At 45.9% G+C, this 22298-nt stretch overlaps 1 protein-coding gene, 1 non-coding gene and 1 pseudogene across 2 annotated transcripts; 2 read left to right on the top strand and 1 right to left on the bottom strand.

The window, feature by feature from the left end:
- Positions 1–10374: 10374 nt before the first annotated feature.
- Positions 10375–10542, bottom strand: LOC142460601 (U1 spliceosomal RNA). The gene has a single exon (XR_012786777.1). It is a non-coding gene; the product is annotated as a U1 spliceosomal RNA (small nuclear RNA).
- Positions 10543–17549: 7007 nt separating this feature from the next.
- Positions 17550–17774, top strand: LOC142458584 (small nuclear ribonucleoprotein G pseudogene; annotated as a pseudogene).
- A 1236-nt stretch (positions 17775–19010) lies between these two features.
- On the top strand, positions 19011–20664 carry SAT2 (spermidine/spermine N1-acetyltransferase family member 2). Its single transcript, XM_075560866.1, has 6 exons — positions 19011–19250; positions 19411–19462; positions 19598–19681; positions 19794–19895; positions 20026–20066; positions 20221–20664. The coding sequence occupies exons 1-6, from the start codon at positions 19185–19187 to the stop codon at positions 20386–20388; spliced, it is 513 nt and encodes a 170-aa protein (XP_075416981.1). The 5' UTR covers positions 19011–19184; the 3' UTR covers positions 20389–20664.
- Positions 20665–22298: the final 1634 nt, after the last annotated feature.

Raw genomic sequence — 22298 nt, 5'->3', positions numbered from 1 at the left:
AGCTGGGAATGGGAATATCGTACAAATCAGCAGTACCCCTACTGAGCACGCACCCCAAAGACATTAGAGACAAAATCCCAATACCGCATGCTCTCCCGTGTTCATTGCAGCACAGTTCACAATAGCAAGATGCTGGAAATGGCACAAATACTCATCAGTAGAAGCACGGGTAAAGAAACTCTAGATACCTACACACAATGGAATAGCATTCAGCCCTGAAAAACAGTGATGTAACCATGAAAGACCTCGTGACACGTATGCACCTGGAATTAATTATGTTGAGTGAAGGTAGTCAAACACAGAGGGACAAAACTACTATAAAAACAACCACCAGGACAAAGGCAGGCTGCTGTTCTCAGGTCAGCTAGTCTTTGATTCCAGTTTCCCAAGCAACAAGGTAGTGTGCCTGCCTAGTGCGCATGAACCATATACCACGCCTTATTTGTACATCTTAAAAGCCCCTTTGACAGGGGAGGCCTCACCTCAACTGGGTCAATTCCCCATGATGTGGGGGAGAGGAAGAAGACCAACCAGTTCCTGCTATATAACTTTATTCTATAGGCACCTCAAATTAACAAACGATTTGAGTGTTACAAGAGTAATTAGTGAACCTTACTGGAAACCCAAGCCAAGAGATGGTGGGTGGAGGGCATGCCTGTCTCAGAGAAGGCGACTGTGCTTTGGTCAGTGGGGAAACCTGCCAGTGGAAAAATGCTCAACATTAAGTATATAGACCACCCATAGCTATATATGCTCAGTATCATGTCCCTCATTGGACACTTATGACTGTAGAGTCACTATGAGTCAGCACAGACTTGATGGAAGTGAGTTTTTTGGGTGTTTTTTGGTGACCTAGTTTTTATTCAGCTCTTAGTGACCCTGGTTATGTATTATAGACAATCTGGACTTTAGACTCTGCCCAACATCCTTCATAGGCCACATCAGAGGATTTGGTTTGGAACTCCGGCTAAGTGAACTAGACTTTACCTTAGACACACCGGTAGCAAATTGAAGGAATTGAATATGGGGTGTGGGGGGAGAGGGACTCCATCACAAGGTTGAATATATAGCCCCCAGCTGAAGGGAGACAATAGACAGTATAAAACACAAAATAACAATAATAATATATAATTGACCAAGGATTCAAGAGGGTGGGAGGGTGAGGGCCTGGGGGAGGGGAAAATAAGAGGAGCTGACACCAAGGGCTCAAGTAGAAAGAAATTGCTTTGGAAATGTTGATGGCAACAAATGTACAAGTGTGCTTAATTCTATTGAATGATGGATTGTTATAAGATTTCTAAGAGCCCTCTAATAAAATTATTAATTTTTTAAAAAAAGAAAGAAATACTCCATGGGCTTAAGGCTGAAATGCCCTAGAGTGAGAAGAAGCAGACAACTACCATCCCAAGACTCATGATGAGGAAGTCATTGGGATTCGGTTCCAAGTGCATGCCTTGAAGAGGCCCCATAAATGGCCACTCAAAACTACCAACTGTGGGCTGATTCCATACTGCCTTCGCCTTTTTATGAAATGTTTAGTCTATCCTTATGAGTGAACGTTAGTGTTTTTCCCTATATCCAACCTCATTTTTGTGCAAATAGTGTCCAGTCACCTAAGTTGGTAATGTGTACAAATCAACAATCCATGTATTTTGGTCTTAAAACCAGTCTTATACATATATTTTTCCTTTTTGGGGCTTTAGTTTTTGGTTTTATGAAGATTTATTTGTGTTTATATATTTTTCTTGGCAGCATTTTAAACTCTATATCATCAGCTAAATTAATGGTAATAACAATAGAACTACCATATGGGGCATGGGATAATTACAATATCCTTCAAAATAATAATGGTGTCTACCAGAGATAGATGTAAGCCATAGATATATGAATGAATTTTGAGATCCCACTAAATCGTAGCCCTAATCAAAGAATAATTAGTTCTTAATGACATGGCCCTGCTCAAACATGCCCCATGAAAGATCACTGAAGGTATGGACGCTGTAGCAAAGTGTGGTGAAGAAAGCAGATGGATTTTGAGAATGATGAGGGCAGTGAATGTACAAATGTGCTTTACACAATTGATGTATATATGGATTGTGATGAGCCCCTAATAAAATGATTTTTTTTTAATTTTTAAGAGAAAAAAAAAGCAGATGGAGGCTGGCTATCAGAAAAGTAATGTCTGGGGTCTTAAAGGCTTGTCTTAAAATAAGCAGCCACCTAAGTGAGACTTCAGCTAAGTCCACATGGAAGAAGCATGCCAGCCCATGTGATCCAAGAACTTTAAGTCATAAATCCAAACCTGGAAGTTCATTGTTGGGTGCCATCGAGTCGATTCTGACCCATGGCACCCCTACGCACAACAGAAAGAAATACTGCCAGGTCCTGAACCATCCTCAGTTGTTCTGATGCCTGGAGGAGGGAATGGTATTAAAGCCTAAATTCTGAACACCCAGTTTGTAGAGAGCTATGGATGGCAGGGGAAGCCCCAAACCCAGCCACAAGGCTCTCCCTGCGGATTAAGGCTCAGGTGGATGCCCTCTGACTATGGACCAGGGACTGGAGAGGCCTGGATACCAGACTGAGTACATTGCAGATGTGATTAAGTCCCAGTGTGACACCTTGCCATCTGATTTTCCTCTGGATGCAATGTTTGGTTTTTCCTACTTTGATTCTGATGGAGGTTCTCCTGTTTCGTTCAGTCATTGTTGTTGGGCCTTTTGTTTGTGTTTTGCTTCGATCTTGTACATTTCTTTGAATATGACGCCTAGACTAAGGTAAGCCTATAGAGACAACTAGGTTAATCATGCCCAAGGGACAAGGTAGGGACTGGGTGGACAATGGAGAGCTAACAATGAGTACAAGGAAGAAGAAATATTCTCGAGTTGATTGTGGGGAAGGTTGCACAACTCCTATGACTGGGATTGAACTCTTGAAATTTGTGATGTGTGAACTGCGTGTTGGTGAAACTGCCAAAAATAAATAAAACACTTCATCAAAAAAACAAAACTTCTCAGACCTAGTCAAATGCCTTGAGGGGACAAGCATCTCTGGGCCTGGGGTAGGACCATGTCTCAGAGAACACCAAGGTCAATGACATAGCATAGTTCACAAGGACACTGCTTTACATTCTAATTTGGTGAGCAGAAACTGAGGTCTTAAAAGCTCGTGCGTTTAAGAGAAATGCAAATGAAAAAAACTATGAGATATCACCTAACACCCGCAAAGAAAAAATATCAGAAAGTAACAAGTGTTGGAGGGGCTGTGGTGAGATAGGAACTCTCCTCCACTGCTGGTGGACCTGTAGGTATGTACAGCCATTATGGAAATCGATTTGGTGATCCCTAACACACATGGAAACTGAGCTACCATACAACCCAGCAATCCCCCTATTGGCATATACCCAGAAGAGGCAAGAAACAGATCATGGCCAGACATCTGTGCTCCAAAGTTCATCGCAGCACAATTCACAAGCACAAGGAGTTGGAAACAACCTAAATTTCCCCACTGACCCATCACACTATGAGGGACAACACTGGAGACACAGTATGAGAATTGTGTTTTATCATGTCTATCTAGATAAGAGAGGCAGGATAAACAGTCCAGAGGAGAAAACAACAGGAATGATGGTTAAGGGAGGGTGGGGGACATGGGAGAGGGAGAGGTGGCCAACAAACCCAGGCACAAGGGAACAACAAGTGATCTAAAATCAATTTTGAAGAGGTCATAGCATGCAGGGTGGGGTTTGATCAAGGGCATTGTAACCCAGAGGAATTACTGAAAGTCGAATGAAGGCTAAACATGATAGTGGGACAGGAGGAAAGTTAAAAAAAATAGAGGAAAGAACTAGGAGGCAAAGGACATTTATAGAGGTATAAATACAGGCACGTACATATGTAAATATATTTATATATAATGATAGGGACATAGTTCTATGTTAAATAAATAGGTAGCAGATGAAATTGGGCCTCTACTCAAGTACTCCCTCAATGCAAGAATACTTTGTTCTAATAATCTGGTGTTCTGTGATGCTCACTGTGACCGGGAATTGGAATCAACTCGATTGCAATTGATTTTAGTCCTTTGTGTAAGTTCATATGTCTAATAATGTTGTCTTTTCAGGTGATCCTTGACAGAACTAGCAACCAGGTCCTTGCAGAACCTCCCAGAAAACTCCATGAGAGCATCTTATGTGTCTCATTCTCCATCAGAAAGAGCCCTGCTCTGGTGGCCCCGGGAGTTACTCGTTGACCTACTAGGCATGAAATCCCAAGTTCGAAATCCCAAGTTCAAAGCCACCAGCCGCTCCACTAGAGAAAGATGAGCCATTCCAGTCCTGTGAAGAGTTGCCACCTTGGAAATCTACAGGGGCCGTTCGCCTCTCATCTGTCGGTCGCTGTCAGTTGGAAGGGACTTCATGGCTGTGCGTGTGGTTTGGTTTTATTTCTCCTCTGAGACCCAAGTGCTCCTGGGCAGGGACCCAGTCTGATTCCTCCTAGAATCCCGTGAACTGCCTCACACAGTGCTGGGCATACTGTGTTGGCAGGCAGGCAAATGTTAGCTTAGAAAGAAAAGAAACAGAGAGAGAGAGAAAGAGAGAGGATACAGTGCAATGAGTAGACACATCAGCCCTGGAGGCTGCAGGGTATTCTGCCAAGTTCTTTTAAAAAAATTGGGGGGAATGTGGGAGCGGCAGGGGACACTAGACAGGTATCGTAGGTGCCCTTGGTGGGGGCCCAGCAAAGTCTGGGTCAAGGCAAAGTCAGTGTTAATGAGCGAGTGTAGACAGATCTGGATGATAATCAGGAATCTTGGAATCTAGGCCAGGCTAGAGAAAGAGGTTGGGGGCACAGTGTGCTGACCACGAGGAAAGAAGCCAACCCCAGGGAGAGTCAGTCCTCCGGGAAGTGAGGTCAGAACATTGCCTCTGAAAACAACCCCTAGTGGGTACCCAGGCGCCTCTAGGCTTTTAGCGCCCCACTGGCCCCTTCACCCCTCCCCCACCCCACCCCCACTGGCTCAGACTTCTCTTCATTATTCAGGCTCCTTGGAAAGGCTTCCCTTGCCACCCATCTAACATTGTCCCTTTCGTCACTCCAAGCCCACAGCCATCAAGTCTCTGACTCCCAGCTACCCTGACCCTGTAGGACAGGGCAGAAGGTCCCTGTGGGTTTCCCAGGAGGGAACTCTTCTCTTCACGGGAGTAGAAAGCCCTGTTTTTCTCCTGCAGAGGGGCTAGTGGTTTCCAACTGCTGACCTGGTGGTTAGCAGCCCAATTCGTATCTCCTGCACCACCAGGGCTCCTGACGTGCAATTGGGAGGGTACAGAAAGGGGCCTGTGATGAGTGTCTTCCTCTCCAGGCTCCTGCAGCCTCCATATTCTGGGGTCATTTCAGTCCTGGCTGATCCCCACTGAAGGGACAGAAGGTCCAGTGAGTGATTCACCCTGTTGCCTGGTTACTGGTAGGAAGATCCTTGTAAGAAGCTTGGCGGCTGGGACACAGAGATTCCCATGGGGTCTGAAGACTGGAGGAGAATAGTTATTGAGGATTGAGTGGGGGAGCTGCGAGCTGAGTCGCAGGATCCCCTAGGCAGGTAAGAGCTTTGGGGTAGGGTACCAGCATTCCCAAGAGGGCTGAGGCCTGGGTGCTAGGGGGTGGAGGGAAGGAGGATAGGGATTTCCCAGGGGACTCAAGGATGAGGCAAGGGAAGGGCAGAGGCACAAGGTTTCTCCAGAGACTGATGGCTGAGGGCTGGTTCATCATAATCTTTGAGGACAAAGCTATTCCTGACTCTGTCTGTTCTTCCCAGCTGGGACCAGAACAAGCCAGTTCTTGTTTAATGGAGTAGAGACAAATTCGTCTGGGAATGTAGCAAGTGGACCGAGAGGCAGCTTTCTCCCTGGGTCCCCCTCCTTTTTCCCTTTCCTCTCTGCAGCCTCCACCCCTTTCCCCAGAGCCCCTGGCCCCCATCTCTTGATGACCCTCTCACGCCCCCTGCTGCCCTTTCCCTGTACAGCAATAGTTAGTCAGCTGAGACAACAAAATCCTCCCCTTCCCTTCCCTTCCCTCCTAGTCTCTTGGGTCCAGCTTTGGAAGGAGGAAGCTGAAGTCCCAAAGGACATGGATGCTGGCGGGGGAGGTGGACTTCTGGCTCCCTGAAAGGGACCTGTATCAGCATAGTGTGTGTGTGCTTGCGCGCGCATGTTTTCTGAGTGGTGCAAACAATTCACTTGACCACTAGTCTAAAGGTTGGTGGTTCAAACTCTCTTGGGAGGAGTAAAAGCCTACCTTCTTCCATAAAGATTACAGCAGAAAACAAACAACAACAACAACAACGAAAGCCAATAGAGCAGTTCTACTGTGTAACACGGGAGCTTGGAGTCAGAATTGACCGAAAGGCAATAGACTGGTGGTTGTTTTCTTTGCTGATCCATGTGTGCTGGGATGGTACCTAAGGAAGCCTTGCCGATGCTCGCACGAGGTTGGAGGTCCCTCAGACATCAACCCTCACGCTTTCATCGAGCATTGCCCAAGCCTCCACTTACACATTTCTTTCTCAGTCTGGAAGGGATCCCCGCCTCCCTAGGGACCTGTGAGTATCCAGAGAGCACCTTCCAAGGTGGGTTCCGCTCATCAGTGAGGTTCACTGCTTACCGCGCTCTCTGGTACATTGTAGCCATGGTACATATCTACTGAATAAATGAACGAGTAACAGTCAAAGTAAGTTTTAGGTCGGTGGTTCTGAACCTTCCTAATGCTGCCACCCTTTCATACAGTTCCTCATGTAGTGACCCCCAAACCACAACATTACTTTCGTTGCTATCTCTTTTGTTTTGTTTTGAATCATCATATTAGGGGCTCATACGACTCTTATCACAATCCATACATACATCAACTGCGTAATGCACATTTGTACATTCATTGCCCTCATCATTCTCAAAATATTTGCTCTCCACCTAAGGCCCTGGCATCAGCTCATTTTTTCCACTCCCTCCCCACTCCCCCCGCCCTCATGAACACTTGATAATTTATAAATTATTATTTTGTCATATCTTGTCCTGTCCAACATCTCTTTCACCCACTTTTCTGTTGTCTGTCCCCCAAGGAGGAGGCTATATGTAGATCCTTGTAATCAGTTCCCCCTTTCCACCCTACCCTCCCTCCACCCTCCCGGCATCACCACTCACACCACTGGTCCTGAAGGGATCATCCGCCCTGGAATTCCCTGTATTTCCAGTTCCTGTCTGTATCAGTGTATATCCTGTGGTCTAGCCAGACTTGTAAGGTAGAATTGGGATCAGGTGGAGGAAGCATTTAGAAACTAGAGGAAAGTTGTATGTTTCATCTTTGCTACATCGTCCCCTGACTGGCTCATCTCCCTGAGACCCTTCTGTAAGGGGATGTCCAGTGGCCTACAAATGGGCTATGGGTTTCCACTGCACAATCCCCGCCCATTTACTGTGATAAAATTTTTTGTTCTGATGATGCCTGATACCTGATCCCTTCGACATTTTGTGATCTCACAGGCTGGAGTGCTTCTTAGATGTGGGCTTTGTTGCTCTGAGCTAGATGGCCGCTTGTTTACCTTCACGCCTTTAAGACCCCAGACGCTATCTCTTTTGATAGCCGGCCACCATCAGCTTTCTTATTTTCTTATTTGCTTATTCACCTGTTTTCTCTTCAGCGGTTGTGTCCGGAAGGTGAGCATCATACAATGCCAATTTAATAGAAGAAGGTATTCTTGCATTGAGGGAGTACTTGAGTGGAGACCCCATGTCCTTCTGCTACCTTAATACTAAACCTATAAATATATGCACATAGATCTATTTTCCCATCCTTATATATATTATATAATATATTTTGTATATATTATGTATATATTTACAGATGTACATGCCTCTATTTAGACCTCTATAAATGCCCTTTGCCTCCTAGCTCTTTCCTCTATTTCCTTTGGCTTTCCTCTTGTCCCACTATCATGTTCAGTCTTCATTTGGGCTTCAGTAATTCCTCTTGGTTACATTGCCCTTGATCACGTCCTGCCAGGCCTCCTATACCCTCCTCACCACCGATTTGGATCACTTGTTGTTTCCTTGTCCCTGGGTTTGTTAACATCACTACCTTTCCCCCCTCCTCCCCGTCGTTGCTATTTCATAACTAATTTTGCTACTGTTATGAGCAGTCATGTAAATATCAGATATGCAGGATGTATTTTCATTGTTACAAATTAAACATCATTAAAGCATAGTGATTCATCAAAAAACAATATGTCATTATGTATTGTGAAATATTTATTTCTCATGACAAATCAATGAAAATTTGTCTGGAAGCATGGTGTAGCATGGGTAACAGTCTTCACACCAGGTACTCTCATGCAGGTATATCTAGGACTGCCTAGAGAAAGATAGAGGAGTGGTGTCTCGGTTCCTAAAACCATCGGAATTAGGTATTTTCTGATGGTCTTAGGCGACCCCTGTGAGAGGGTTGTTCGGCCCCCAAAGGAGTTGTGACGCACAGGTTGAGAACCGCTGTTTCAGGTGGAGACAGCCATCTGAGCAAAAGAAGACAGAAGAGGCCTGTCCCGGAGGGAGTGAAATAGAAATGGTAGGAGCGTCAGCCCACAAGCTCCTCCCCCCTTTTCCTAAATTAGAAAGACAACCTCTTTCCTCCCATGAATCCTCCCCTCTTATGGCCCTTTCTTCCTGCCTCTCTGAGGTCCCCTGCCCTCAAATCCTCCCCTTCTCATCTGCTGGCCTCCCTTTAGCTGTTTCCAGTGGTGTGCTAAGAACCCTGGCCGGCCTCTCTCAGTGTCCCTGGGGCGGGGTCCAGAGGTGGAGGAGGGATGCAAGACACGGGGAAGGCGGGACAAGGAGACCTCCTTTGGCATCGGGCTTCGGACCACCCTGTACATAGCACAGGTCAGCTGAAGGGAGGGCAGGCTTCTGAGAGCAGAGGCAGATCTACTCCTGACTGAGGACCGGAAGCCAAGACCACCTTCTACAGGGACTGGGAGAGAGGGAGGAGCAAAAGAAAGAGCCACGTCCAGTCTTCTTCGTCTGCTGTGAAAGTTCAAGTCTCCACCTGAAGCCTTCAGGGCCTGTTATAGAGCAGGGGCTTCAGTACACCTCTTGGCCACACCCTTCGCTTCATTCCCACCATCTACACGTTCTGCCTCCGTTTTCTTGGCTTCCTTCTCTGTGGAGTCTCTGGGTGGCAATGCACGCAACCACTCACCAAAAGGGAGAGAAGATTGACCTGATCAAGGAGCTCATCTTGCTGGGAGCCACAATCAATACTCCTGGAAGCAGCAGTGAAAAACTCAAATGAAAAAAAAAAACAACAAAAAACCAAAAACACAACTCAAATGACCTATTGCATCGGGTGGCTGATGCACACACCTCTTTAAAGGAGGAGGCTGTGAGGACTCAGTGTGTCCGACTCAAGGTATGTTATTTCCAATTGCCTCGTGTGCATGTGAAACTGGACGTTGAAAAAAGAAGGATGAAGAATTATGGTGCTGGTGAACTGAAAGGTGAAACTGAGGTACAGGGAGGAAGACAGACATAACTGACAGGACAGCAGAAACAGAAATAGCTTTATTGGGTGGGGGAAGCTCCCGCAGGAGGTTCCATGACCTAGGCCAACAGGTCAGGGAAGTGTGCTCAGCAGCTGGGGCTGTGGGTTTTTAGAGGGGTGGTGAGGAATGTATGGCAATTAGGGAAATTAGCATATGGGGTCTGGACACCCCAAGAATTGCTTGTGGACTCCTTGCTGCTTTCATTGAACCCAAACCGGGACATCTGGTTTCACTAGTTATCTTATCTGGCGCTGACCTTTGGGATATGCAAAGAAGGACGTGCAAGGCCTGGACCTGCTTTAGCTTAGTCCAAACAGGGCTGCCTAGTTGGGACCTGACCCAACAGTGAAGAATTTTAAAACATTTATTTTATTGGGGGCTCTTACAGCTCTTATGACAAGCCATCCATCCATGTGTCGAACACATTTGCACATATGTTGCCATCATCCTTTTGAAAACATTTTCTTTCTACTTGAACCCTTAGTATAAGTTTTCCCCCTTCCCCCTCCCTCCCTCATGAACCCTCGATAATTTAAAATTTATTATTTTTTTCATGTCTTACACAGACCACTGTCTCCCTTCACCCATTTTTCTGTTGTATGGCCCCCTGGGGTATTAAATATCAATCATTGTGATTGGTTCCCCCTTTGTCACCCCACTTTCCCCTTACCCTCCTGTATTGCTGCTCTCATTATTGGTCCTGAGGGGGTTTATCTGCCCTGTATTCCCTGTGTTTCCAGCTCTGATATGTACCCATGTACATGCTTTGGTCTAGCCTGATTTTTTTTTTTTAAACAGGGGAGAGCGTGAACACAGTCCCCCACTACCACAAATTATGCAGTCGAGTTTCCCACATTTGGGGAAATCGCAGGGGTCAGCACATCCGGAGTGCAATGGATGGATAAGCCTCGCCCTGGGAAAACCACCTTCGTGATCATGGTATCTCCCCTGCCAGGTAAGTATCTAGCCTGATTTCTAAGGTAGAATTGGGGTCATGGCAATTTGTGTGTGTGTGTGTGTGTGTGTAACATTAAAGGACTAGAGGAAAGTTGTATGTTTCATCGGTGCTATACTGCACCCTGACTGGTTCCTCCCTTCCTTGTGACCCTTCTGTAAGGGGATGTCTACAGATGTGCTTTAGGTCTCTGCTCTGCCTTCCCCCTCATTCACATCGATATAATTTTTTGTTCTGGGTCTTTGATGCCTGATATCTGATCCCATGGACACCTCATGATCACACAGACTTGTGGGGGGAGGTCATATGCTTACAGACATCTTCCCTGAGGCCTTCCCTGCCAGACTGTGGTCTCCCCACACCACAGGGGTGGGGCCTGCAACCATTAGCTTGGTTCCTGTAGGTGGAGTTCACACCCCACCCATCATGGTCTCTATCAGTTGAGCCAGGGAATAGGACAAACTGGCTCTGTGACATCCAAAATTAGGCTGCAATCCTGTATCTAGGATCTGCCCATCTTCCCACATGTGTACCCCCAAACCCTCCTCTTCCTAGATCCCCCTAGATCACCTCCTCCCATTACTGTGCTACCTATAGCACAACCCTTCCTGTGACATATGTCTTCACCTGTATTTAGGGGGCTTGCATGTCTCCAGAGAATATAAAAGCCTTGGTGACCATTAAAGACTCTCTCTCTTCCTCCACATGGACCACCAAGCGGGGCTGAGGTGAGCATGCTACTATGAATTGTGTCTGACTCCATTTATTTCAATACTTCTATCTCTCACGCTCTCTATAACTTTACTATAATCTTTACTCATCACTGTACAATTGCTCCTACCAGATCCGTAATGATGTGTTGGGGGCTGGCTGCCCCTGACATATGGTGTCCAACGTAGGAACCTGTAGGAAAAGAACTCTTTTGAGTTATATCCTGTGTAACAATTGTACGGACTCATCGGACAGTGAGGGTGAATCGGGACTTTGTTTTTAAGTTTAAGTGAATTTTTTAGTCCGACTGAGATATGGGTCAGGCAAACAGCAAGGATACAGAGTATGGTATCACTCTTTGCCACCTCTTGAAGAAACAAAATGTAGTGGTAATGAATAAGAGTATGAAAGAGTTTTTTCAAGTGGTAAAGAAATTTAATCCTTTTCCAGAGTCAGGAACCTTTGATATGGACATCTGGGATCAGGTAGCCATTAACTTAAGAAAAGCTCCCAGGGAAGGACAGAGCATACCCCTGGAGGCCTGGGAGCTGTGGGTGCAGATTAAAGCAGTGTTGGAGCTGCTAAAGGGTGAGAGAGTGAAGGATCAAGACCAGCAGAATAGTGAGAAACCTCTAAGCCACGCAGACTTAAATCAGGTGAAAAAACAGGCAGAATGAGTTTCAGGTAAATAAGAAGATTTTAGGTGTAGCTGAGAAAACGAAGTTTGAATCAGGAGATAGCAGAATAGAAGCATCTGCCCTGCCAGAATACAGCACAGGGAATTACAATACTATCAAGGAAGCCAGTGCAGGAAGAAAAGAGATTAGATACAAAGAAATGCAAATAGAAAGATTTAACCTAGAAAGTGAGACTCTGAAAGTGAGAAACAAAGAGTCAGGGAGTAGGAAAGCACCTTTGCTCTCATGGGTGGAGAAGAGTATAGCTCAAGAAGCAGACTTAGAATTCAGAATGGCTTTTCCTGTTAGAATTGTAGACAGGGATGCCTAATGAGCAGCACCCCGAAGGGAATCAAGAAAGGTGATAGATATACTGTCTTTCCCTTTAAGTTACTGAAAGATCTCAAGCAAGCAGTATCTAGTTATGGTCCAAATTCACCATTTGTAATTGGTATGGTCAAGAATATGGCAGATATGGAATATTGGATCCCAGCAGATTCGAAAGCTTTGATGAAAGTGTGCCTTTCCCCTTCAGAATCTTTGCAATATCAGATGCTGTGGAACGAGGCAGCCCTTGCATGAGCACGCAAGACTGCAGAATAGGGCATAGATATAGGGGTTCATCAGCTGCTAGGAGATAAGCATTATATCACAATTGAGGCACAATTAAACTTTGATGAGCAGACTTTTGCTCAAGGAGAAATCTTTCTAAAGACCTGGGAGAAATTAATACCATCAGGAAGCAGATGGCCTAGTTACATGACAGTAAAGCAAAGGAATGATGAGCCTTTTATAGATTTTATGTCCAGGTTGCAGGATGCTGTTCACAAGAATGTAGTGGACAAAGGGGCAGCAGATAATCTTATTCTTACATTAGCGTTTGAGAACTCGAATACATCGTGCCAGGCGGTCATATGCCCTTTCAAAGAACAGAGTACATTATTAGATTATATCAGGCTATGCAGGGATGTAGGGACAGATGAGCATAGAGCCAACCTCATGGCTGCTGCTTTGGCAAGCTATGCCAGACCTAAAGGGAGATGCTTTACATGTGGAGCAGAGGGACATTACCAGAGACTGCAGGCAGATATGGCAAAAGAACAGGATGATTCACAGCGGGAAAGCCCAGGGAAAGAATCAGAGGAAATTGGATTTTGACCCTGCTAAGATAGAGGTAGAGCATTGTCATGCAAAGTTTAGCAATACAAGACATTTACCTGGAAGTAACATGCAGCCAAAAAACATATAGCGGGCCTTGCTCTGAGCCACTTTCAATGGAGTGTAGGTAATAGAGGAAGGAGCCTGATACAGACCCCGCCCAGCTGCGCATGGGAGGCAAGGTGTCTGCCTGCCAGAGCAAAGAAGATCTTAGAGAGAAACTGCAGGCATCCCCCAACCTCACAGCAGGAGACCGGACCTAGTCAAACTGGCAAAAGCCTGGCCCCTGTTCTGGCTGCTATAACCTTGGTTAACCAAGAGAAGGCTCAGAAACTCTCACAGCAGTTTGCTGATTCTAAAAGGGAGGAGCCTCTTATTGAAAGAGTAATAAAGTTGTTATCACGAAGTTTTAACCTAAAAGTACTCAAGAAATTAAAATTAATACTGGAGTTGATCAGAGTTGTGAAGTAAAGTCAAAAGCTGTGGTTAAATCAGAAATTATGAAGAGCAATAATTGGGGTCTGCTACCTAAAAGAACTATAGGATGTTTATTAGGATTGTCTAACCTAAATTCTCAAGGTGTACAGATTGTTGCTGGAATTATTGAACAGGATTATGAAAAAGTAAAGGCAGTGATGAATTCTGATATACCATGGTTTATAAAAAGGGAAGATCACTTAAGCCAATTTTTGCTTCCTTGCATTCCTAGAGTAAAAATGTATGTCTATCAGGAAAGAGTACCTGACAAGTCTGACCACTCTTTAAATTAAGGGGCCTTTTGGATTGTTGTTGTGGGGAACAACAGCACCCCCACATGGGATTCGAAAACTTTGGATGTGGGGTCATTTCCTTAGGGTATTCAGGAGGGCCTAAGACCCTCCCACTAACTTCCCCTAAAGCCTGCTTGATAGGAATGAGTGAAGTTAACCAAGAGAGACTATTACAAGAAGGTAAAATCATACAGTGTGAGAAGCCTGAGGGGCAAAAACCGCTTAATTGAGCCTGTAACCTTATTGGAAAACTTGGAGAAAAAAATGTCTGTTTGGTAAGTTACTTCAAGAACAGTTGAACAAATTTATTAAGAATTTTTTCAGTCTTTCAAAGTATGGTAAGAAGTTCTCACAATTTAGCTCTCTTAATTCTCTGAGAGCTGTGGGCGAAAACTTACATAACAATGAAGGCTATCTAACTAGTCCTTATACTGAGTCAAAGCCTAGCAAGTTAACTGAGATTGCTAGCAATGCTTTAATATTTACATTGTTAAACCAGAAGGGGGAGAAGAGGAATCTTATGTGTGAGGAATTTCATTTGGTCAATTTAACCAAAAAAATTTTCTCCTTACTAAAAGCATTTAACAAAATTAGTGGAGATAAACACATTTTCACTTCTACAGAGAAAACCGATCCTAAGAAATCCGAAGATGATGGAAACCATGTTTGGGATCTGGGTCCATTCACCTGGAGAAAGGGCTGTGCATTTACGTTTTTACAGAATAAAACTAATGGACTCCCCTTAGAAGGACGCAACCACGTTTGGAGAAAGATGGACAAGGAAGAGATGGAGAAGCCACCCAATATTAATCATAATTCCTTTTTCAGGTTAATGACACCCCAAAGAGAGGGGCTATTTGCTTATATTTTCACAGGCAAAGGGGATAGATGGATTTCTCTTCAGCCAGCAAGGCCCAGAAGAAAGCAGGGAAGCTGATGTGTGACCTGACCTCTTGTTCTGTTACTGAAGTTATTCGAAACATCAAGAAGACATCGCAGATTCCTGAGAGTGGGGATTGCCAAGTGCTGAGATATTTCTCCCATTTCTGACACCGTCTAAGGGACCCTCTGGAACTATCAAAGCTGAACATTTTATACAATAGTGCCTGGACTATTACTGCAAACCATTGTTTTCCTGAAAGATCAAGATTTTGGACTTGTCAATGCTATAATGTGATTGGAATGTAACTGATTTCTGTGTAACTCCTTACCTATATAATGTAATGTTACATGATTGGGATTTGATTAGGAAGCATTTGTAAGGGTTTGAAGGAAACCTTTCATTAGATGTTGATCAGCTTAAAAAGGATATTTTCTATCCATTCAAAGAGAGGCTTGCAGCATCTCCTGGCTCTGATATAATTAAGCAATTGGTCAGTGGCATGTGTGTTGGATCCTGGAGCTTGGGTTTAAAGTATTTCTCATAGCATGGGTTACAATTTTTGTCCTGGCTATCACCTGTTGCTTCTATAGAAAGCTAAGGCGTGTGAAGGAGAATCAGACGGCCTCTATGGCACTTTTGAAGTTCGTGCATAAGGCAAATACCATAGGAGCAGAGAATGGGAAGAGAGTGTTTAAGGAAAAATCCTTCATTCTCTCGCAAAGGAGCCTGGAAGGCTAGGTTTCTAGTGGTGGAGGGGGACCCCCTACCCTTGTGAGTTGTAGGTAAGTCCTAATCACATTCTCATGGCATTGTTCCTCACTTTACCCTCCTACATGGTGCTGACCTGAGGTTCTCTTACAAGCACATAGCTGGTTGCTGTGTGGCCAGCAGCTTTAACTGTAGAAGCAGACATTCCTATTTGGCCCTATTTCTTCCGCCACAGTATCCAGCCTCTCTCATACCTTCCTCCAATAGCAGATGAGCATAGGAGGACTTTATCCCCAATGCCTGAATTCCAAATGTTTCTATAAGCCTGAATTTTTGGCTATATTAATTGGATCATAAAGTTTTGTCTTGACAGCTTTTAATGTATAGAAAACAACCATGTCACCCATGTGGCTTTTGAATTTTATATATAAAATAAAAGGGGGACTTTTGGGGGGAGGTCAGATGCTTACAGACATCTTCCCTGAAGGCAGTTCCTGCCAGACTGCTGTCTCCCCACCCACAGGGGTGGGCCTGCTCCCTGCTGCTGGAGACAATGGATTACTTCTCCCTGAGGCCTGCAACTATTAACTTGGTTCCTGTAGGTGGAGTTCACACCTTATCTATAATGGTCTCTATCAGTTGAGCCAGGGAACAGGACAAACTGACTCTGTGACATCTAAAGTTAGGCTGCCATTCTGTATCTAGGAACCGCCCATCTTGCCACATGTGTACCCCCAATCCCTCCTCTTCCTATTGTGTGGATCTCCCTAGATCACCTCCTCCCATTACTGTACTACCTATAACACAATCTCTTCCTGTGATGTATGTCTTCACCTGTAATTAGGGAGCTTGCATGTCCCCAGAGAATATAAAATCCTGGGCTAGCATTAAAGACTCTCTCTCTTCCTCCACATGGACCACCAAGTGGGGCTGAGGTGAGCATGCTACTATGAATTGTGTCTGACTCCATTTATTTCAATACTTCTATCTCTCACGCTCTCTATAACTTTACTATGATCTTTATTTATCACTGTACAATTGCGCCTGCCGGACCTGTAATGATGTGTTGGGGGCTGGTTTCCCCTGACAAAAGGTTACCCAAGAAGAAGTGCACACGGCGGGGATAAGGGACAGAACTCTCTACTACTTTCCCCACTGTAGACAAGGTTAATAATCTGGGAGAAGACACCCCACTTGCCCTTTCCTCCTCTAAGGCCTAATCTAAGTCCTCCAACCCTGTTGCTCACCTGTAGAAGCTGCCTCCACAGACTCAAGGTTTGGAAATAGCCCCGCTTTGCCCCTCAAGAAGCATCTCCTGTGGGCAAGAGCTGAGACACAGAATGCCAAACCTTTAGCTAGGTGACCTTGGGCAGGTGGTGTCACCTTTGTGCTTCAGTGTGTTTATCTGTCCAGTGGGGAACATAATAGCTACTTTATGAGGTTACTATCAAGATGCCTTGAGATACTGCAGGCATGGTGCTGCTTTCAGTATTTTCCCAAGCATCTGAAGTAGTTTTCTCAGTGAACAATTCAGTACATACTTTCCCACTCCTTCTCCCCACTCTCCATTATCTTCCCTTTGGGGGAGGGTAAGGAGGCTCACCAGCCATGCCACAGGAAAAGGATGTGCCCTCTGTTCTATAGATTTCAGCCTTGGGAATCCTCTCTGACCCAGAGTGGCTGTGGGTCAGGCAGTAGGTTCAGAGGGTGCTGTTTTTAACTCATGGGTTACACGGCCTACCAGTCTGCCTGGAGAAGTGCATTGCCTACTCTTTGAACTTCACTGAATTAAAAAATTCAAATATATCACAGAAAGGTTATACTTTGGCTACACAAAAAAAAAAAAGCTGTGGAAAAATTTCTTCAGAGGTAGGTGTGTGTGTGTGTGTGTGTGTTTGTTTATGATTCAACCAGAGTCTGGGTGGGTGAGAGTTAGAGGAAAGAGGAAAGAAAGCAGGTAACTACCCCACAGGTGAACCTGAAAAAGGGGGTGGAGCTTTGAGAGGGGACCGAGAGCTTAAAGGTGGTGGAATTGCTTAGGAAAAGATTGCAGGAGGCGAATTCTATTTCAAGGCAATTCTGACCCTCCAGAGAAGGACACAATAAGCAAAGCTCATCTGCCCGAGTTGAAAAAATGTATGGACAAGAATTTATTGTTGAAATTAAATGGTCGCAGGCACGTTCAAGGGATACTTTGGGGATTTGAGCCCTTTATGAATCTTGTGATAGATGAATGTGTGGAGATGGCAAGGAATGGACAGCAGAACAATATTGGAATGGTGGTGATAAGAGCCAATAGTATCATCATGTTGGAAGCCTTGGAGCGAGAATAATAGCTATGTTCAACTGTTTACAGCAGTTGTTTCTACTCACCCCGCTTTCCAAAGGGCCTGTGTAAAATGAAGCTATGTACATTTTTCATGTTCAATTTTTTTTGTTAAACTTTTGTAATAGTAAAAATAAAAGATTGCAGGAATAGTCATTGAACTGTAAATGTGGAAGCTGGCCTGGTGAGTGTCTAGGTATGTATATTTACATTGTAACACATTAAAGAATTTTTTTTCATTTGATCTCACTTAAAAAAAATATTTTATTGGGGGCTCATAACTCTTACCAGAATCCATATATCCATCCATTGTATGTCAAGCACATTTGTACATTTGTTGCCCTCATCATTCTCAAAACATTTGCTTTCTGCTTGAGTATCAGCTCATTTTTGCCCCTCCCTCCCCACTCCTCCTGCCTCATGAACCCTTGATAATTTATAAATTATTAATTTGTCATTGCTTACACTGTCCGACGTCTCCCTTCACCTACTTTTCTTTTGTCCATTCCCCAGGGAGGGGGCTATATGCAGATCCTTGTAACCGTTTCCCCATTCTACCCCACCCTCCCTGTACCCTCCCGGTATGGACACTCTCACCACTGGTTCTGAAGGGATTATCCTCCCTGGATTCCCTGTGTTTCCAGTTCCTATCTGTATCAGTGTACATCCTCTGGTCTAGCCAGATTTGTAAGGTAGAATTGGGATCATGATGGGGAGGGTGAGGAAGCATTTAGGAACTAGACTCTAGTTAAGAGGAAAGTTGAATGTTTCATCGTTGCTACACTGCACCCTGACTGGCTCGTCTCCTCCTCAATACCCTTCTGTAAGGGATGTCCAGTGACCTACAGATGGGCTTTGGGTCTCCACTACACATTCCCCTGCTCATTGAAAATGATATGACTTTTTTTTCTTTGATGCCTGATAACTGATCCCTTCAGCACCCCGTGATCACACAGGCTGGTGTGCTTCTTCCACGTGGACTTTGTTGCTTCTGAGCTAGATGGCCCCTTGTTTACCCATTTTTTAACATTTTGAACAAGATAGGGCAGTGGGGGTGGCTTCGACTGAGGTTGATAAGCACAGACAGCAAGGGAGACCAAACTCGTAGGCCCGGGAGCCAGTCACAAGACCCGGTCACGGGGGGCGGGGCCAGGGGCGGGGCTGCCCCACTCTGGACGCTGATTGGACGGCACGTGTGCGTCCGCTGGGGTCAAGCGTAGGGACAACCCGCGCGGTGGCGCCCTGCTCGCCGGCCACGCCCTCCGCCTCGTCAGACTCTGCCTCAGGCCACTCCGCTTCGCGGGCCGAGGCTGCGCTGCCGCTTGTCTCAACCTACGAACTCGCCGGCCCTGTAAAGGCTCCCGGTTGCCCCGGGAGTGAGGGGTCCTGAACTGGCGCTCAGCCCACCAGGACGCAGATGGCCTCCTTGCGCATCCGGGCGGCAAAAGAGGGCGACTGTGGAGACATCCTGAGGCTGATTCGGGTGAAGACCGTGCTCCGGACGCCGGGGTCCCGGAGGGAGGCCGAGCGGCGCGGGCAGGGGACGAGGGTGGGCTGAGGTGGGACGGCACAGAGGAGGGGCGACCTCGGGATCCAGGGCGGGGACCCTGCTCCCTCCTCCAACCTCCGCCCTCACACCTTAGGAGCTGGCTGAGTGCGAGAAACTCTCGGATCAGGTGCAGATCAGCGAAGAAGGTGGGAGTTCAGCACCTGGGGCCTGAAGGAGGTTGGGGAGGAAATGAGGGATGGTTCTCCCGTCCGCAGCCGCTCTAGGCTGGGCCCACCCTCAGCTCCTGTTTCTGCCTCTCTTGTGGTAACACCGATCCCCAGCCCTGAGAGCAGATGGTTTTGGGGAGAATCCTTTCTATCACTGTGTTGTGGCGGAGATTCTTCCGGCTCATGGTGAGCCACGAGGTAGGTGCACCTGAACTTCAGCATTATCCCTTCAGTCAGCCTGCTAGACCTTTCAGCCATACTCCCCCCGGAAATCTCACCACCCCACTCCCGTTTTCTCTTTCTCGCTCAGGACCCCAGGTGGTGGGCTATGGGCTATACTACTTCATCTACAGCACATGGAAGGGACGCAATGTGTACCTGGAGGACATCTATGTGATGCCTGAACACAGGGGTACTGGGAAAGATGGCCTGGGCTGGGAGCAAAGCAACCTATGAACCCCACTGCCACCCATACCTCTAGTCCCAGCCTATGGCCATTTCTGATCACTTTCAACTCAGACAACCCTTTCCCCCCACCACAGGTCAGGGAATTGGTTCCAAAATAATCCAAAAGGTGGCCGAGGTAAGGAAGACCGTGAAGGTCTGGTTAAGGTGGGGGTTACAACCTAGATTTTGGAGGAGTAAGGGTGTATAGAAGGTCACCCGGATTAAAAAAGGTGAGAAAGCACTTTTCCTTTTTTGCCCGCAGAAAAGTGAGTGGATTTCTTTTCCCACAGGTGGCCCTGGATAAAGGCTGCACCCAGTTCCGCCTGGCAGTGCTGGACTGGAACAAGAGGGCCATTGACCTTTACAAGGCTCTAGGAGCCCGAGATCTGACTGAAGCTGAAGGCTGGCACTCGTTCCGCTTTGAAAGAGAGGCCATGAGGGAGTTGGCAGGAAGGTGATGCTATTCCTTGGAAATCTCTCTGCCTGGACCTCTCCTTCCCTCTTCAGATACTGTCTCTGTGGTTAGAGGCCTCCCTGGAGAAAGATGGTTTAGAGGTGTCTCTTTATCAAATACAGAAAGACCAAAATTGAAGGAGAGGTGGGGGGTTCCATTTTTTCCTCTGAGAGTGACAAATAATGTTAGTGACCGTGCCCTCTTGCAGCATTGGCTAAAGGAGCTGATGAGATGATGCATGTGAGCATGCTGACCAATAAATCTTGCTCCTGGGGGTAAAGCTGGGTCCAACTTGACTTTCTTCGTCAGCTGCCCAGAGTCTCGGCTCTGGCCAGTGGAATATAAGGCAAAGAAAACGTGAATGGACTGTGCCTGGAGAGTCCCAGAGGGACCAGCTTGGCACACCAGGCAAATCTGTTGTCTTTGGGATGCAAACAAAGGCCTTGATGCCTGAATGGAACAAGACTAAGGCCAGCAGATGAAGGCCACCTAGTGGTGGCATTCAGGGGCTCCGGAGAAGAGCAATTGCCTCAACTAAAACAACTCAGCTAGCTAATGCTTTTCTTTGGCAATGATGCCATGTTTTTATTTTCAGTACGGTAGGCCTTAGGAAAGACTAGAGTGCAACATCAGAAAAATCCTTTCGGATTTAAGAGGACGAGGAGGGACTCAGGTCCATTTCCTCCAACTTTCATGGTATTTTATTAGACAAGCAATACAGGTTTGTTGTAGGAACATTGGAACATAGAGTCCATACCTAAACCAAACTCACTGCCATTGAGTCAATGCCAACTCATAGTGACTCTTTAGGACAGAGGAAAACTGACCCAGTGGGTCGCCGAGACTGTAAGTCTTTTTATTTTTTAATCGTTTATTAGGTGCTCATACAACTCTTATCACAATCCATACATACATCAATGTGTAAAGCACATTTGTACATTCATTGCCCTCATTCTCAAAACTCACAGCTCCTCATTTTTCCCCTCCCTCTCTGCTCCCCTCTCCTTCATGAACCCTCGATAATTTATAAATTATTATTTTGTCATGTCTGACATCTCCCCTCGCTCACTATTCTGTTGTCTGCCTGTCAGGGGAAGCCAGGCCCTAAAACATCTTTACGGGTCTGGTAGGCGCAACTGTACAGTGATAAGTAAAGATAGTAAAGTTATAAGGAGCATAAGAGATAGAAGAGAAGTATTGAAATAAATGGAGTCAGGGACAAGTCATGGTAGCATGCTCACCTCAGCCCTGCTTGGTGGTCCATGTGGAGGGAGAGTTTTTTAATGCTCACCAGGGCTTTTATATTCTCTGGAGACATGCAAGCCCCCTAATTACAGGTGAAGACATACATCACAGGAAGAGATTGTGTTATAGGTAGTACAGTAATGGGAGGAGGTGATCTAGGGAGATCCACACAATAGGAAGAGGAGGGATTGGGGGTACACATGTGGCAAGATGGGTGGATCCTAGATACAGAATGGCAGCCTAATTTTGGATGTCACAGAGCCAGTTTGTCCTGTTCCCTGGCTCAACTGATAGACACCATTATAGGTAGGGTGTGAACTCCACCTACAGGAACCAAGCTAATAGTCACAGACCTCAGGGAGAAGTAATCCATTGTCTCCAGCAGCAGGGAGCAGGCCCACCCCTGTGGGTGGGGAGACAGCAGTCTGGCAGGAACTGCCTTCAGGGAAGATGTCTGTAAGCATCTGACCTCCCCCCAAAAGTGCCCCTTTTATTTTATATATAAAATTCAAAAGCCACATGGGTGACATGGTTGTTTTCTATACATTAAAAGCTGTCAAGACAAAACTTTATGATCCAATTAATATAGCCAAAAATTCAGGCTTACAACAAACATTTTGAATCCAGGTGCTGGAGGTAAAGTCCCCTTATGCCCATCTGCTATTGGAG

This window comes from Tenrec ecaudatus, chromosome 10 (assembly GCF_050624435.1).
Source record: "Tenrec ecaudatus isolate mTenEca1 chromosome 10, mTenEca1.hap1, whole genome shotgun sequence".
NCBI classification, from domain to species: Eukaryota; Metazoa; Chordata; class Mammalia; order Afrosoricida; family Tenrecidae; genus Tenrec; species Tenrec ecaudatus.
Note: the sequence above shows the minus strand (reverse complement) of the source record. Positions and strands in the feature narration are given on the sequence as shown.

What these genes read in the sequence shown, in the direction of transcription:
- SAT2 (XM_075560866.1), top strand. Translation starts at nt 19,185, where the DNA reads ATGGCCTCCTTGCGCATCCGGGCGGCAAAAGAGGGCGACTGTGGAGAC. An exon ending in GGCTCATGGTGAGCCACGAG is followed by an intron (nt 19,682 to 19,793) that starts GTAGGTGCACCT and finishes TTTCTCGCTCAG; the next exon opens with GACCCCAGGTGGTGGGCTAT. An exon ending in TAATCCAAAAGGTGGCCGAG is followed by an intron (nt 20,067 to 20,220) that starts GTAAGGAAGACC and finishes CTTTTCCCACAG; the next exon opens with GTGGCCCTGGATAAAGGCTG.